Source organism: Dromiciops gliroides, chromosome 5 (genome assembly GCF_019393635.1).
Source record: "Dromiciops gliroides isolate mDroGli1 chromosome 5, mDroGli1.pri, whole genome shotgun sequence".
Lineage (NCBI taxonomy): Eukaryota > Metazoa > Chordata > Mammalia > Microbiotheria > Microbiotheriidae > Dromiciops > Dromiciops gliroides.
Window position 1 is genome coordinate 127,432,165 of NC_057865.1, and position 17,015 is coordinate 127,449,179.

General features: G+C 36.2%; 1 protein-coding gene across 3 annotated transcripts in view; it reads left to right on the forward strand.

Annotated features, from left to right (window-relative positions):
- The window catches only part of TSPAN12 (tetraspanin 12), a 108,448-nt gene extending 92,602 nt beyond the window's left edge, over positions 1-15,846 (forward strand). For all 3 annotated transcript variants that reach the window (XM_043966621.1, XM_043966623.1, XM_043966622.1), the window contains one exon: positions 14,334-15,846. In XM_043966621.1, coding sequence (XP_043822556.1) covers positions 14,334-14,639 — 306 coding nt within the window. In that variant the 3' untranslated portion in view covers positions 14,640-15,846. The remainder of the gene's footprint in view (positions 1-14,333) is intronic.
- The last annotated feature ends 1,169 nt before the right edge of the window (positions 15,847-17,015 follow it).

The window sequence follows — 17,015 nt, forward strand, 5'->3', positions numbered from 1 at the left end:
AAGGAGGTAAAGGAATCTGAGTTGGGGTTGTGGAGGGATGCATTCCAGGGGAGTGCCATGTGTGAGGAACAGCCAAATAGCCATTTGGGTTAGAGATTATGAGAAGGACATTAAGGACAAAGACCAGGTATGGTGAGTTATTTAACAGGAAAGGATTGGCAGTTGTCACTGGAGAGTGTAGAATTTCAAAGTTCCAGATCTTTGAGGTGGGGCAATTATGAGAGATGGGGAAGAAAACTGTAACCATGAACATGAGTGGCCAAAGTAGAATAGAAAAGGTCTTTGGAATTGAAGGGCTCAAGGAACTTGTGGTCAGTTGTTAGAGAGGTCATGAACATAAATGTGGAAAGTTCCTGAGGATAATGGCTACAGGGGTGTGTGTGTGTGTGTGTGTGTGTGTGTGTGTGTGTGTGTGTGTGTGTGTGTGTGGTGTAGGATAGAGAGGAAGATCAAGAACCAAGTGCTAAAATAATTGAGAAAATTATGAATGATCCAAAAGGTTGGTAGATGAATGGTTATAGCAACAAGGATGAGCGAATGGGCCTGGAGTGATAGGGCTGTTATTTGAAAGTTTTGGCAATGTCACCAAGTTTGTTAAGCATAGAGTTGGACCGCCAAAGGGCTCAATGGGACCATGACTTGTAAGGGCATTGGTTCTTTTTTACTTCTTCTTTGGATCTAGTGATTGTGATTATATAATAAGAAATAATAAATCTATGCATACACATATATGTATACGGAGAGAATTATAGGAAATGGTTCTATACCCCGAAGGATGTTTTGGGAGACACACTCCTGGTGGAAGAAGGAGGGGCTTTATCTGGACTTGAAGGAAGCCAGAGAAACCAGAAGACGAAGATAAGGAGGAAGAATGTTTCAGGCATGGGGAACAGCAAATGAAAGTGCCTAGTAGGGAGATGGAGGATCTAGGAGGACTAATAAGGAGGTCAGTGTAACTACATTATGTGATGAACAAGGAATAAGACGAATGGAAAGGTAGGAAGTGACCAGGTTATAAAGGGATATAAAAGCCTATTAGAGGATTTTATATTTGATCCTGGAGCTAGTGGGAAGCCCCTGGAGTTTATTGAATAGGGGTATGATATAGTCATAGCTATACTTAAAGAGAATCAATATGACAGCTGAGTGGAAGATGGACTAAAGTGGGGAGAGATTTGGTGCATAGTAGACCCACCAGATGGCTATTCTAATAGTCTAGGCATGAGGTAATAAAAGCCTACACTAGGGACTCTGTAGTGTCATTGAAGAGAAGAGAGCATATACAAGAAATATTACAAAAGTATGATCAACAGGACTTGGCATGGGATTGGATATGAGGTTTGAGAGATAGTGAGGAGTCAAGGGCCTAGGTTACTGGGAAGATCATGGTGTCCCCAGGTACAAAGTCTTATCAAATCTACCTCCATTGTGTATCTCATACTTACTTCTTTCTCTGTATTCATACCACTGTCATCCTAGTTCAGAGCCTCAGCACTTTTCTCCTGGACTATTTTAGTAGTTTCCTAGTTAAACTTTTTGATTCTCAAATCTTTCCTTTCCAATTGGCCCTCCACACTGAGAGCCTAAATATTCTTCCTTAAGTACACCTTTGACCATATCTCTGCTAAACCTAAGGACCTTAAGTGGCTCCTTGATACCTTTAGGATAAAATACTGACTCTTTAGTTTGGCATTTAAAGCTTTACAATCTAGATATAGCCTACCTTTTTGGACTTGTTTTACATTACTCCCCTTCATTTATTTTCAATTTCAACCAAACTGGACCTTTGCTGTTCCCAGAACTTGCCTATTGGACATTTCAAACTAGATGTCCTAGAAATATCTTAAAATTGAAATGTTCAAAGCAGAACTCATTTCCCCTTAAATTCTCCTTTCTTCCAAACTTCCCTATTTCTATTGCAGGCAGCATAATCTTTCCATTCTCCAAGTTCATGACCTCACCATAGTCTCCCTCCCCTTTGAATTCAATTTTGCAAATTTTATGTTCACATTTCTGCACCTGACCCATTTTCTTAATTCACAGTTGGCATCTTTATTCAAATTCTCATACCTCAGGCTCCTAATTGGCCATCTTCTCAACACTCCAATCCATCCTACACATTACTGCTTAAGTGTGTAGATCTGGATGTGATTCCCCAATTCAGTCATCTCTTTGTTTAGCTTTTAAATTCCACACAATCCGAACCCAGCCTATCTTTCCACCATCAGACATGACACTTCCTCCTGTTCGTCATCCAACAAAACTGGCCTTTTCTTGGTTTCTTACACATTAAAACTTGTTTCCAGTCTTTTTTGCTTTTGTGCTGGCTGTGTTCCATCCCTGGAGTTTATTTCCTCTTTAACTCAGACTCAGAGACCCTCTCTTTCTTTAAGACACAGCTTAAGTACTATCTTCTGAATGAACCATTTTTTAGTCTTGCCAACTGCTAGTGCCTTCTCAAACTAACTGGTATTAAACTATTTTGTATTTATTCGTTTTATATTTGTACTGGGTACATGCTGTATACACATGTTATGTATATGTACTTGTCTCCCCCATTAGAATGTAAGCTGTTGGCAAATAGGAATTATTTCACAATATTTGTGTCCTCAGTATTGAGGAACAGAATGCTTATTGATTGATTGGCATTTCATCTACCTTTGCCCTTTTGCATTAGGTGTTTTCCCCATGCCTGGAATGTCTTCCATCCTCACCCTCTACCTCTTAGAATTTTTGCTTTCCTCCAAATCTTGGTTCATGTTCAGTCCCTATGGTTGTTAATATGCTGCTCTTCCTCCTCAAAATATCCTGAACACAGATATTCTTTACATGTAACACATGAACCTCCCCCCAATAGAATGTAAGGTCCTTTGAGTTCAGATGTTGGTCTTCACTTGACGACTTGCACAGGGTAGACACTTAAAAACTGTTTGCTAAATTGGATTGAATTGGTATTCCAAATTTCTTAGCCGTGCTTTCCCAGTAGTTTATGTTCTTGTATTGTACATGGGCTATTGTGTTTTATTTGCCTCCGAGTCCTTCTTGTCTATTCTATTCTACTGATCTTAGGATTTTTTCCAGTACCAAATAGTTTTAATGGCTACTTTTTCATGATATCGTTTGATATAATTTAGCTGTAGAATAATATAGATGGAAATTCTGGCTTTATTTATTTCACTGTTTTATTTGAACTTCTTTACCTTTTGTTCCTCTAAGTAAATTGTTATGATTTTGTCTAGTTTTACAAAGTATTCTGCCCAGTAACTATTTTATGAGGGTTTTTTTTTTTTTAGTGAGGCAATTGGGGTTAAGTGACTTGCCCAGAGTCACACAGCTAGTAAGTGTTAAGTGTTTGAGGCCAGATTTGAACTTAGGTCCTCCTGACTCCAGGACCAGTGCTCCATCCACTGAGCCACCCAGCTGCCCCTGCCCAGTAACTATTTTAAATTGTTTTTACTAAGATTATTTATTCTAGGACATTTCTACTTTAAATTAAGAAAAATTTAGCACCAATGTAGAAGGCACTTTAATTTGAGGATAGATGAAATAGTTGTATATAATTTCCCTTTCAAGGACTGAATTATACTGTTGCAGTAGCAAGCCAGTTGTGTCATAAGTGCAGGACGCTTTAGACAATTGCCCATGGCATGCTAATAGCCTTCCCTTTTTCCATCTACCTCTCTTTGTCTTTCCCTTTCTTGCACTCCCTTATTTTCTCTTTCAAAATTCTCTCTTACTTATGCTTTATGTTTGCCAGAATCAATTACAGGCATTGAAATGTAGAATTTTGAAAGGTATTGTGTAAATCATTAAAATTAATCCTCTCTTTTTACCAATGAAGAAATTAAAGCCCTGGAATTTGAAGTAACTTTTTCAAAGTCACAGCACATTTTAAAATTATATATATTTTTTCAGTTAGCAACAATCCACACTCCCTTCCACCCCACTGCCAATTGAGAACAAAAGAAAAGCAAGACCCTTCTTACAAACATATACTGTCAGGCAAAGCAAACTTCTACTGATCATGTGCAAAAAAACATGTCTCTCTATCAGGAGGTTGGTAGTATGATCGTTCCTTAATCCTGTAGAAATATTGATCATTACACTGATCAGAGTTCCTAATTCCATCAAAGTTGTTTGTCTTTATCATATTGTCATTGTATAAATTTTTCTCCTGATTTCTATTCACTTTGCATTAGTTTATACAAGTCTTGCCAGGTTTCTTTTAAAACCATCTCCTTCATCATTTCTTATAGCACAGTAGTATTGCATCACAATTGTATGCCATTATTTGTTCATCCATTTCCCTAGTTTATGGGCACTCCCTCACATTCTCATTATTTTTCATGTCAAAAAGAGATATTATTGTTCACCCTTAGAGTTTGTTTTGCTTAGGACTGCTCCCTCCTTTAATCTTTTCTAATTCCTCTTTTTCCCCTTTCTCTTTTTCTGTTGAGTGAAATATATTTCTGTAGCCAACTTTGTGTATATTTTTCCTTCTTTTGATCAGATGAAAATGAGGTTCATTTCAGCTGTTCATACTTCCTCCTCCTTGTTTGTATAGATGTCTACTTTTGCATGCTGATTATGTGAGAATTTTCCTAAACCTTCCTTTCATTTCCTACTCTTTGTGTATTGCACTTCTCCTTTCTCTTCTCTGAAGATCATCCATAGCAGAACCACTCCCAGGGCTTCTCTAATTAGACTCCCTCTATGTCTCCTGATGATTATAGGGCTTAGAGGGGACATATGATCTCTAATTGAAAGCAGCTTATCCTTGTTTTATCCCTTCTGATTATTTGTGTTTACCTTTATGTTTCTTTTAACTCCCATGTTTAAAATTCAGTTTTTCCACAGATCAGGTCTTTTCATCAGGAATGCTTAGAAGCCTTCAATTTCATTAATGATCTATTTTTTTTTCCTCTGTAGAATTATTCTGTTTTTCTTGGCTATAAGTAACTCTCATTTACCTTCTAAAATATCATATTCCAAATTTCTCTGCTTTATGGTGATAACTGCTAAATTATATGCAATTCTGTGACTTCTCAGTTCTGAATTTTTTCTTTCACTGCTTTCAGTAGTTTTTCTTTGACCTGAAACCTCTAGATTTTGGCTATAATGTTTCTGGAAGTTTTTGTTTTGGGGTTTCTTTTAGGAGGTAATGGGTGGTTTCTTTCTATTTTGCCTTTTAGTTCTAAGAGCTCTAGGAAGTCTTTAAATTTCTTTCTTTCTTTCTTTCTTTTTTTTTGGTAAGGCAATTGGGGTTAAGTGACTTGCCCAGGGTCACAGAGCTAGTAAGTGTAAAGTGTCTGAAGTCGAATTTGAACTCAGAGAACCAGCCCTAGATTCAGGAGGACCTATCTACTGTGCCACTTAACTGCCCCCTATAAATTTTTTAGATTCATTTTTTTTTTCAGGGCAATCCTCCCCTCCCTCCTCTCTCTCATAAGCATTCAGATAGTCCAATAATCCCATTTCCATTTTCCACAGACCTCTCTGTGTCCCTGTAAAAACATGGGCTAGACTCATTGACTTTTTCTTGTGTTTCCTCATCAGGGTTCAGGCTGTATGAAGGGGGTGGGGATGGAAATGGGAAACTTACTATACTTCATGTTACTCTGCCTCCACATAGTAAATTAATGACAGAACTAAGACTCTTGATCTAGGTCTTTTGACTCCCAATACATTGTTCTTTTTTGTTATGCTACATGCCTTATGATAACAGGATCCAGTGAATTAATCTCCCACCTTCTTTGTCCCTGGGCTATCTCAAGATAAATGATTATCTTTAATAGAAGGAACATTTAGTACCTTAAAGAAAGGAGAATAGTAACCTTGACCTTTTACTTAGTTTGCTAAGGGGTATTGTGAGAGCTCAGGCTCTATTCTTCCACAATGGATTATAGACTTAGAGACTGAAAGGACCTTAGCGATGATGTAGGCCAATCCTGCCTTTTTTTTTTATTTTTTATTTTTATTTTTTATTTTTTTGCGGGGCAATGGGGGTTAAGTGACTTGCCCAGGGTCACACAGCTAGTAAGTGTCAAGTGGCTGAGGCTGGATTTGAACTCAGGTACTCCTGAATCCAAGGCCAGTGCTTTATCCACTGCGCCACCTAGCTGCCCCCTTCTTTATTTTTTATCTAACAGTACTGAGGAAACTCAGAGAGGCTAAGTAACTTACCCAATGTTATTAAGTAAGGGATAGTCATGATTCACACTCAGGTCCTCTAAATACAAATTCAGAGGTCTTTTTACTACTTCATCCTATACCCTACCTCTTCAACCCCAAATACATTCACAGCTTTAATATTTTTAAAATGTTTTTTATATCATAGTTTCCCCCAGTAGCCCTTCTTCTGCTCCTGCCAGAGATCCATCCGTTAAAAAAATAGTATTTTTTAAAGAAAAAAGAAAAAAAATCAGCAAAATTGACTTACTTTGAATACATAAAAAATATTGCAACCGCTGTGGATTCGCTACCTTTTTAGAGGGGTGTTCTCTCATCTCTTCATTTGAGCTGTGCTTGATCTTTATAGTTTTGTTACATCCACTTTTGATTTTTAAAAATGTGGTTATGCTGTCCATTTCCATTTTAGTTACTGTGTATTTTGATTTCTTGGGCCTGCTTGCTTCATTTCATGGAGATCTTTCACATAGTTCACTGAAATCATGTACCACAATGTTTATATCCATTCCCCAATCAATGGGCATCTAGTTTGTTTCCAATTATTTGCTATTGCAAAAAGTGCTGCTAGAAATATTTTTATGTACATAGGGAATTTCTTATCAGCTCCATCAACATTGAATAGAGCCATTTCTCTTATTAGAAAGCATCCCTTCATGTGGTTGTAAATATGTAAATACATATGTAAATATGTTCTCCCCAAAACTGTTCATATCCTTTAACCAACTATGTATATTGTTTATATATCTGGGATGCCAAACCCTAATTACAAAGATTCTTTTTTCCTATTCATCAATTTCCTTTTTTTAAAAATCACAGATGCAGGGCAGCTGGGTGGCGCAGTGGATAGAGCACCGGCCCTGGAGTCAGGAGTACCTGAGTTCAAATCCGGCCTCAGACACTTAACACTTACTAGCTGTGTGACCCTGGGCAAGTCACTTAACCCCAATTGCCTCACTTAAAAAAACAATCATAGGTGCATTAATTTTATCTGCATGGAAACTTTTTAGTTCAATGCAGCCAAAACTACCTATTTTAATTTTTAGGAGTGTTTCTATCTTTTGTTGGCTTAATAATACATTATATTGCACACATATAACCTATTTCTGAATGCTTCCTGTCTCAGGGAGGGAAGAATGAAGGGAGAGAATTTGGAACTCAAAACTTTAGATAAAAACGTTCATTAAAAATAATAATCCATGGGGCGCCTAGGTGGCGCAGTAGATAGGTACTCCTGACTCCAGGGCCGGTGTTCTGAGTTCAAATCCAGCCTCAGACACTTAACACTTACTAGCTGTGTGACCCTGGGCAAGTCACTTAACCCCAATTGCCTCACTAAAAAAAAAAAAAAATCCATTATGCATGTCTGAGTTATAGGTGTGAAAAGTATATGATCAACTTCTGTTGTAAAAATTTTAATAATATGATCTTATATATTTACATAGACTATATTGTGAATCACAGTATAAGGTGTTGGTCTAAGCCTCCTTTCTTCCAGACTGCTTTCCAGTTTTTCTAGGATATCTCATCAAATATGGAGTTCCTTCCTAGGTAATGTGTGTTCCACTTTATTAAACATTATGTCATTGAATTCCATTGATTTTTCTCCCTCTCTTTTTTTTTTAAACACATTTGTTAATTTATTTTTTTTGTTTTTTTGTTTGTTTTGGTTTTTTGCAGGCAATGGGGGCCAAGCGACTTGCCCAGGGTCACACAGCCAGCAAGTGTCAAATGTCTGAGGCCGGACCTGAAGTCAGGCACTCCTGAATTCAGGGCCGGTGCCTCAACCTCTGCGCCATCTAGCTGCCCCTTTTTCTCTCTTTTTTAACCAGTACAAGATGGTTTTGATGACTGCTCCTTTATAAAATGGTTTGAGGTTTTGATGTGCTATTACCCCTTTATGCTTACCTTGTTTCATCATATCTCTTCATATTCAAGATCTTTTTTTTCCAAGTTAATTTTGTACTTATTATATAGAAATTATAAATGTTGAAGGGTTTATTTTATAGCATGCAGCATTGCTCAAGCTATTATCTCAGTATCTTTGTTGATTCCTTATGATTTTCTTAATTTCTTTCTCTTGTCTTATTGTTTTTAGTAGCATTTCCAGAACTGTGTCAAGTAACAGTAGGTATCCTTTAAATCCCGTATTTATTGAAAAAGTTTCTCTTATGTCCCCATTGCATATGATTTTTGCTTTTAATATGATTGTGTTGGTTGTGATTCCTAATGTGGAACCATCCTTTCATCCTGATATAAATCCCACTTGGTCATATTGAGTGATTTGTAAGATAAAATAATGTAGTCTGTTTGTTAGGATTTTGTTTAAAAAATTTAAGTCAATAATACATTAATAATGATACTGGCTTATACTTTTCCTTCTGCATTTTATCCTTTCCTGGTTTAGGTGTTAGGAATACATTTGTCTCACAAAAGCATTCTGATATGGTGCTTTCTTTCTCAATTTCTTTTTTAATTTCTTTTTTTTTTTTAACTTTTTTTTTTTTACTTTCTCAGTTTTTGAGAATAATTTGCCATGTATGGGTACTAAATGTTCTTTGAAAATTTTGATACACTTCTCCTGTGAACCCTACATTATTTAGGGTTTCATCATTAAGTATCTGAGGTACTTATTCTGGGCTTTTCCCTCAAAGCAGTTTCTGCTTCTGTCTTGTATAGCTTGTCCCCCAGTTGTCCCACTCCTAGAAAAATGCCGATTCCTGCAGGTGACAATATATTTCCCGACTCCCAGGACACTTCCAGACTTCCAATTATATTATAAAGCAGCAGTCATTAAAACCATATTGTATTTGGTTTTTGTTGTTTGTTTGTTTGTTTTTGCAGGGCAATGAGGGTTAAGTGACTTGCCCAGGGTCACACAGCTAGTGTCAAGTGTCTGAGGCCGGCTTTGAACTCAGGTACTCCTGAATCCAGGGCCAGTGCTTTACCACTGCTCCATTTAGCTGCCCCCAAAACCATATTGTATTTGTTTTTAAAAAATCTGGAGATAAAATAATGGAATTTAATAAACCACCGTTTTATAAAGCATAAAATAAAATTTACCTAGGAAAGATTTCCTTATGTGACAATGTCCTTGGAAAAGTCTGTCACAAATTAGGACAGAACTTTGAATCACTCTGCCTAAATGTGAATCAGTATTTTTTCTGGGACTAAATTACAAGTTGGGCAAATGCATAGAAGGGGAAAGGCCTGAGGGGAAGGTGTCTCCTATGATCTTTCAGAAAGAGAAGGGAGAGAGATTGAAAAGAGATGTATGAGATGGTGTTACTGATGAATATTTCTAGGTGTAAAGGGAGATGTATTGGGTGTCACCTGTGAGAATTTGGCAGTTGAGGCCACTTGTCTTGCCGCAGGAGTAGGTTCTTGGGGAGAAAATAGGGCATGGTCCCAAATTGGAGATTTTGAAGTAAATGGAGAAAGAAAGTGACCAGTGGAAAAGGTCCTGCTGTCCTCTCTCTCCTCTACAGTAATTGGCAGTTTTCTGGAAATGAGGAGGCAAGGTAGGGGCTAAAATTGCTTTGAAGGAAGATGTCAGGATGGCTACCTTGGTAGTTTTGATTCTATGAAGAATGCAGAGAGTAGAGAATGAAATAATTATAAGGGCTTTGACCCAGAGAATGAGGTTCTAGAACATGAACAAGAGTGGATGGATCGTGAACAGTGAAGGAGAGAAATCCTCTGTGGTAAGGGGCATGGAAAAAAAAAGAAATTTAAAAAACTTAAATGGGAATTGGGAGGAAGATGAAGAGAGCCCATAGGAATAGGGTGATCCTAAAAAAGACATTAAACTAAAATAACTGGAGAGACATAGTACTGTATTTACAACAAAAGAGAGAAAACATGACTTGAAAAAATCCAATAAAATGAAAAAATGGCAGACCAGATAAGAAAACAAAGCCACACAAACTGTCACAAGAAACATATTTTGCCAAGGCATACACAGAATAAACTGGGAGATGGAAAACATTTTTTTACTACCAATCTAGTAAATCCATAAAAGCAAGAGTTGCAATCTTGCTATCTGACAAAGCAAAACATTAAAAAAACAAACACTGATAAACAAGGAAACTAACCAAGCTACAAGAAGACAATCAGTAACAAGCAGTGAAAGGAGACTTCAATGTCCCTCTCTCGGTTTTGGATATGACTAACAAAAAAGATAAAGAAAAAAACAGAAAATAAGGAACTGAACAAACTGCTGATAAACTAGAGCTAAAAGACTTTTGTATCTTCAAAGAGAGACTGTCAAAGAATATGTGTATCAACATCACCTGGAACCTTAAGAAAACTGATCATTTCATGTTATTCCATGTAAACATTAAAAGGCAGATGTAAATAATCCTTTACAGACCACACAATGAAAAACAAGATTGTCTTTTTTGTGGTCCCCAAACGAATGACTGAGCTAAATGGACACAACAATGAAACCCTAAATAATGAGTGAGTCAAAGCAAACTGATATATAGGAGAATTCTATCAAATTAAAAATAATTAATACCTATATTATACAAATAATATGTGTGTATATATATGTGTGTGTGTATATAGATATACACAAAAATATACCTATGTTATACAAATATACCTATATTATACAAATAATTAATACCTATATTATACAAATTATTTTCAAAAATTGATGAAGTCCCTATCAGAATCCATTTATGAGACAAATGTAGTTCTAAAACAAAGAAAAAAACTATAAGACAATATTGTGAACATGGAATACTCAATATTTTAAATAGAATTTTATCTAGCAGACTACAACAATTTATCTTAGAAATCATTCATTATTAGCAAATAGGATTTGTAGCAGGGATGCAAAGATTGTTCAACATTAGGAACCACACTCAACATAATAATTTTATTTTATTTTATTTTTAATTTTTAACATTTTATTTATTTAATTTTTTTGGTGAGGCGCAATTGGGGTTGTGACTTGCCCAGGGTCACACAGCTATTAAGTAAGTGTCAAGTCTCTGGACTCGGATTTGAACTCAGGTCCTCCTGAATCCAGGGCCAGTGCTCTATCCCCTGTGCCACTTAGCTGCCCCAACATAATCATTTTAAAAAGCCGAAACATCCCAAACTAAATGATTATTTTAATAGATACAGAAAAAGCCTACAAAGTATAGGCACAGAGTGACCTTCTTAATTTCATAAAAAGTATCTATTAAAGGCCAAAAGCAAACATTTGTAATGGAGATATACTAAAACCTTTTCTAATCAATAGGGAAGTAAAGCAAAGATACCCAATTGCCCCACTATTACTTGACATAATTATGGGGAAAAAAATCTACAACAGCAATAAAACTGTTGAAATTAAAGGTATAAATATAGGTATAAATAAAACTTTGCTATTTTTGTGGTATACTTGGAAAATCCTAAGTAACCAGTAAAAATACTATTTGAAACTAATAGATTCAGTGAAATTACAGGCTACAAAATAAATCCTCAAAAATCAACAGCATTTCTATATTATATAACAACAAAATACAAGAAATAATAATAGCAAGGGAAATCCCATTGCAAATAACTATGAAATATATAAAATATCTAGTAACTAATCTACTAATGCACCCTAAAGACTTGTGCAGATGCAATTACAAATCCCCCTTAAAGAAATAATTAACAATTTAAATAGCTGGAGAAATTTTCAGTACTTGTGACTGGGTTATGTCAATATAATAAAAATGACAGTACTAATAAAATATCAAATTACTGAGGGGATGCTTTATAGAATTTGATAGAATAACAAAATTCCTTTGGAAAAAAGAAATGATCAAGAGAAATGATGAAAAGAGGTAAGCATGAAGAGGAAATAGCACTTCTAGACCTTAAACCATCTGGCAATGGTTTAAAAAAATAGCTAGATCAATGACCCTCAGTGACACAATGTTGGATAAGGTGAAACAAACAACTTCCCTAGGAAAGAACTCTATATTTGGCAGGAACTCCTGGGAAAGCAGTCGGGCAGAAAGTAGACTTATGTCTTACATTATATTCTATAATACATTCTAAATGGATCCATTAAATCAATACTTAAATCATAATTTATAAAAAAATATGAGTACAGAAGATCACATACCTCTCAAGGTATAGGTAGGACATGCAGTCTTTTTTTGTTTGTTTGTGAAGCAATTGGGGTTAAGTGACTTGCCCAGGGTCACACAGCTAGTAAGTGTTAAGTATCTGAGGCCGGATTTGAACTCAGGTCCTCCTGACTCCAGGGCCGGTGCTCTATCTATTGTGCCACCTAGCTGCCCCTGACGCAGTCTTAACTCAACAGAAAAAAGCACTTAGAAAAGGCATTTGTAGAATGCTTTTGCATTTGAAATGTCATCCATAATTCCTGGTAAAAACTATTCAAAGTTTTAAAAATTTGTACTTCAGCTGTTTTGGTTGCTCTTTTTAAATGGTCTAAAGTTGTAACTCTGACATGGTATTTAGGGCCAAAATGTTTGCTGACCCTGGTTTTAGAGAAATAGGCCTCTACTGAGTGGATCTTGAATCCATTTTCAACTTGTTGCTACAACATCTTCTTGGACTGTCAAGATCCCCTTCAAGGAGCAGAGAACAATTAATAATGGCTTGTTCTCCCCATAGCTCCCTATCTCTACTACTTTGGAGAAATGAAAATTAGTTCCTTTACACAGAAAGATAAGAACCTAAAGTCTTAGGATATGGACGAATAGGTTTTTGTTTTTGTTTTTTTTTGGGGGTGAGGCAATTGGGGTTAAGTGACTTGCCCGGGGTCACACAGCTAGTAAGTGTCAAGTGTCTGAGGCTGGATTTGAACTCAGGTCCTCCTGAATCTAGGGCTGGTGCTCTATCCACTGTGCCACCTAGCTGCCCCAACAAATAGGTTATTAATTAGTAGATTATTGACAGTGAGTTAAGTCTTCTTCCTCCCAATCCAGCTGGTTGTTGGGCTGGACTCCTGATAAGACTGGAGGTTAGGCTTGGTATAAAGAAGTCATTGAGTGTATATCTGTGCAAATACCAATGACTGTAAGCTAAAGCCATATATTAATGATTTTTGTATGATCTATTGTTTAATATAAATCATGCTCTCTTTCCCTCCTTGTGCCCATTTAAGTGATCTTTTGGGGGGGGCAGGGCAATGAGGGTTAAGTGATTTGCCCAGGGTCACACAGCTAGTAAGTGTCAAGTGTCTGCTTCTGGATTTGAACTCAGGTCCTCCTGAATCCAGGGTTGGTGCTTTATCCAATGTGCCACCTAGCTGCCCCCTTGTGCCCATTTAAGAGCTGCTCCAGTCACCTGTAAACAAAGGTCATTGTAAAAGTTAGTGTGTGAAATGATCTATAAGAAGACTTTGTAAATCTACCTGCATATTTTGTTTTTTTTTTAAGCATATTTCAGTGCATTGGTTGACATTTTGAAATTTAAAAGAATCCTACCCCAACATTGGCATGAATTTCATTGTATAGCAATAGCTCTTAACCCTGTTTGCATAAATAGCAACTAAGGGGTAGAATTGCACCATTTCTCTGTCTTCAGCTTCCAGTACCACTGAAAACAGTAGCTAATGGCCAGTATAGTTCTTTCTCGTATGTTCCTTTAGCCTGTTCTCCTAGGAACATGGTCTAATAGTAAGAGCTGAGATTTGATCTCTGCACATTTGTAGCCACTTATGTAGTAACTTAGGAAAAGACATGGTGGTTATTGAGAATAGTGGCAAGAGAATATTGACCATACTTAGTAGCTGCGTAATAAATGCTTATTCCATTTCATATTGTCAGTACAAGTGAAAAGGCTAATTTTTCATGTGAAAAAATATAGCACAAAATGGAGTTATAAATTTTGTATATGCTTATTTATGTAAATGTTGTCAATATAAATGGATGCTCTTTGAAGCCTGTGTTTTATTTTTCCTTTGAATCATTACTACCTACTTAATAAATAACTTGTTGATTGATTGCTAGTTGGCCAGAATGTTTGGTTGTCTCATACACCATCGTGCAAAGTAAATGAATTTCTTAAGAGGTATGGATGTGCAAACATCACTTGGTAGTGTTAACTGATGCGGAGTTCATATTGTCTCTTAAAAAGAGTTATAAGAGACAGATCCCAAATGATATTGACCACATCTATTTGTTTTTCAGGGTTGTGGGAAAAAAATGTACACCTTCTTGAGAGGAACCAAACAATTGCAAGTTCTAAGATTCTTGGGTATCTCTATCGGAGTTACACAGATTCTGGCAATGATTCTCACAATTACCCTGCTGTGGGCTTTGTATTATGACAGAAGGGATCCTGGGACAGATCAAATGATGTCCTTGAAGAATGACACCTCTCAGCACCTGTCATGTCATTCAGTAGAGCTGCTGAAACCAAGTCTGTCAAGGATCTTTGAACACACAACCATGGCAAACAGCTTTAACACACACTTTGAAATGGAGGAGCTGTAGATAATGCAAAAGGATGAGGCCACAAGATTTTGGGATTGGACTTGTGGGTTTTTGTTTTTATGGGCATACAATCCTTTGTCCATTTGTTTATGAAATATCACTAAAAAAGAATATTTGAAGAATTGATTTTCTGCTTCCTAAACCAAGGAGAAAAGGATTTCATTTCGTACTAGAAGTACTGGCTATGCGGTTAAAACAAAACAAGACCAAACCAAACACATCCTTTATTGCATTGGGGAGCAGAACTAACATCAGCCTTTTAGGCTGTATCATGTAAGATTTTTATTGTTTGTAGATATAGTTATGTTTGGGAGTTAACTTTGGTAAAATTTGACTTACATCCACAGGCTATTTAGTTTAAAAAGCACTGATTAACTACTAATATAGGAGAGTAGACAGTACTAATGATCCTTATTCTTTGATGGTGAATTATTTTGGAGGTATTGAAGAGATTCTACAGAAGAAAAGTGTGTGTTGGTTACCAATTAAATGTGACTTTCTTTAAAGTTTCTAAAATGAACTTTACCACTTAAAAAAAAAAAGAACTAACCCAATGTCTTAAAAGCTGATCAGGGATATTTGTGTAAATGATTGTTTTTGTGTGTTAAGTCTGTATAGTTGAGTAGATTTCAATCTAATAAATGTTAAAAACAATTGTGAAAAGGACAACATTGCCTTTGCACAGCACCTTTATTTTTAGCCTTTCTTGTAAGATTATTTTTAAAAATTCTCCCCTATATTTTATAGCTATTAAATATCACTAGGTTTGGAAAGTCACCAGTGTGATAAAATAGGCATCATTATTTTTCAGAATATGGTCCTGTCACCAGAAAATTTTTAACAAGGCAGTTTCTACTTAACCAAGTTTATACTATATGACTTGAGAGTTGTACCTTTCCAAACTGGGCTCTATATGAACCTAGCACATTTTCAGACACTTATTACTGTCCTCCCACAGTCTGTGGAATATACTATTATTATTATCCAATGACATGACTGGGGTATAATTTCAATAAATTAAGTATTGTTTGATTAGAGGTTTTTTTTTGCTATATTACTTCAATTAAGACACTGGGGTTATACAAGTTATGAAATTTCTACAAAAGTTAGAATATATTTATTTGAAATGGGAAAAGTGCATTTTACTGTATTTTGTGTACTATGTTTAATAGAATATTTGAAAGAAAATTAAACAAATTTCAATAAACCTTTTGTGAAGAGTCGTAATTACCTTATCCCTAGTCTTACACATTCTTACCATTTTGTTGGAATAAATCCTGGGGAAAATATAGGATAGGAAGGAAAATTATAGTTTTTCCAAGGCCTGGGGTACCTTTTTAGGAGTGTATATCATTTTTTTTTTTAGAAAAATTTAAAAAGAACTTAAAGATGTCTATTTACTTTCAAGCATAACTTATTAATCTTGGGTTTTGTTTTGTTTTGTTTTTGAGGGGCATTGAGGGTTAAGTGACTTGCCCAGGCTCACACAGCTAATCTTGGTTTTTTGTGTGTGTGTTTTGGTTTTTTTTTTTTTTTTTAGTGAGGCAATTGGGGTTAAGTGACTTGCCTAGGGTCACACAGCTAGTAAATGTTAATTGTCTGAGGCCGGATTTGAACTCGGGTCCTCCTGACTTCAGGGCCAGTGCTCTATCCACTGTGCCAGCTAGCCGCCCCATATCTTGTATTTTTTAAAAAGGACAACTCAAAGAAAGCTAAATTGACCTTACCTTTAAAATTTTAGCTTCATGCTTTTCATATTCCAGTTAACTTTTCAAATTTCTATTTTTTCCTTCAAAATTCTAAAGCTTGGTGATTTCTCCAAAATGAGTATGTAGTCCACAGATACAGATTATAACCTCTCCATGAGTTTTCAGTAGAGAGGAGAATCCAAGTACACACTGAAGATAGGGAGAGGAATGCAACTTTAATAGTTTCCCAGATATGCTAAAAGAACTGTCCAGAGGAAAAGTTGGGGAGCCAAGAATAGCATCAGGACCTGGAATCAGGACGATGAGCTCCAACCTAGCTACCCAGCCCTGAGCAAGTCACTGAAACCTTCTGAGTCTTATTTCCTCATCAGCAAAATGGGCAAGTGAGACTTGCCAGTCTGGAAGGTCCCTTCCAGATCTGAATCTCTGATCCTATGATCCAACTCCTCCCCAATCCCCATGGGACCAGCACCCTAATTCAGACCCCCCATTACTTCTCTTTTGGAATATTGTCAATACTCTCCTAATTGGTCTTGGTTTGGTTGCTTCTACCTCCTCCCCTATTCAAAATAGATGCTTAATATTCCTATAGCACAGGTCTGACCATATCATTCTGCTGCTCAAATCCTTACAGTAGTTCCCTATTGCCTCTTTTTTTATTTTATAT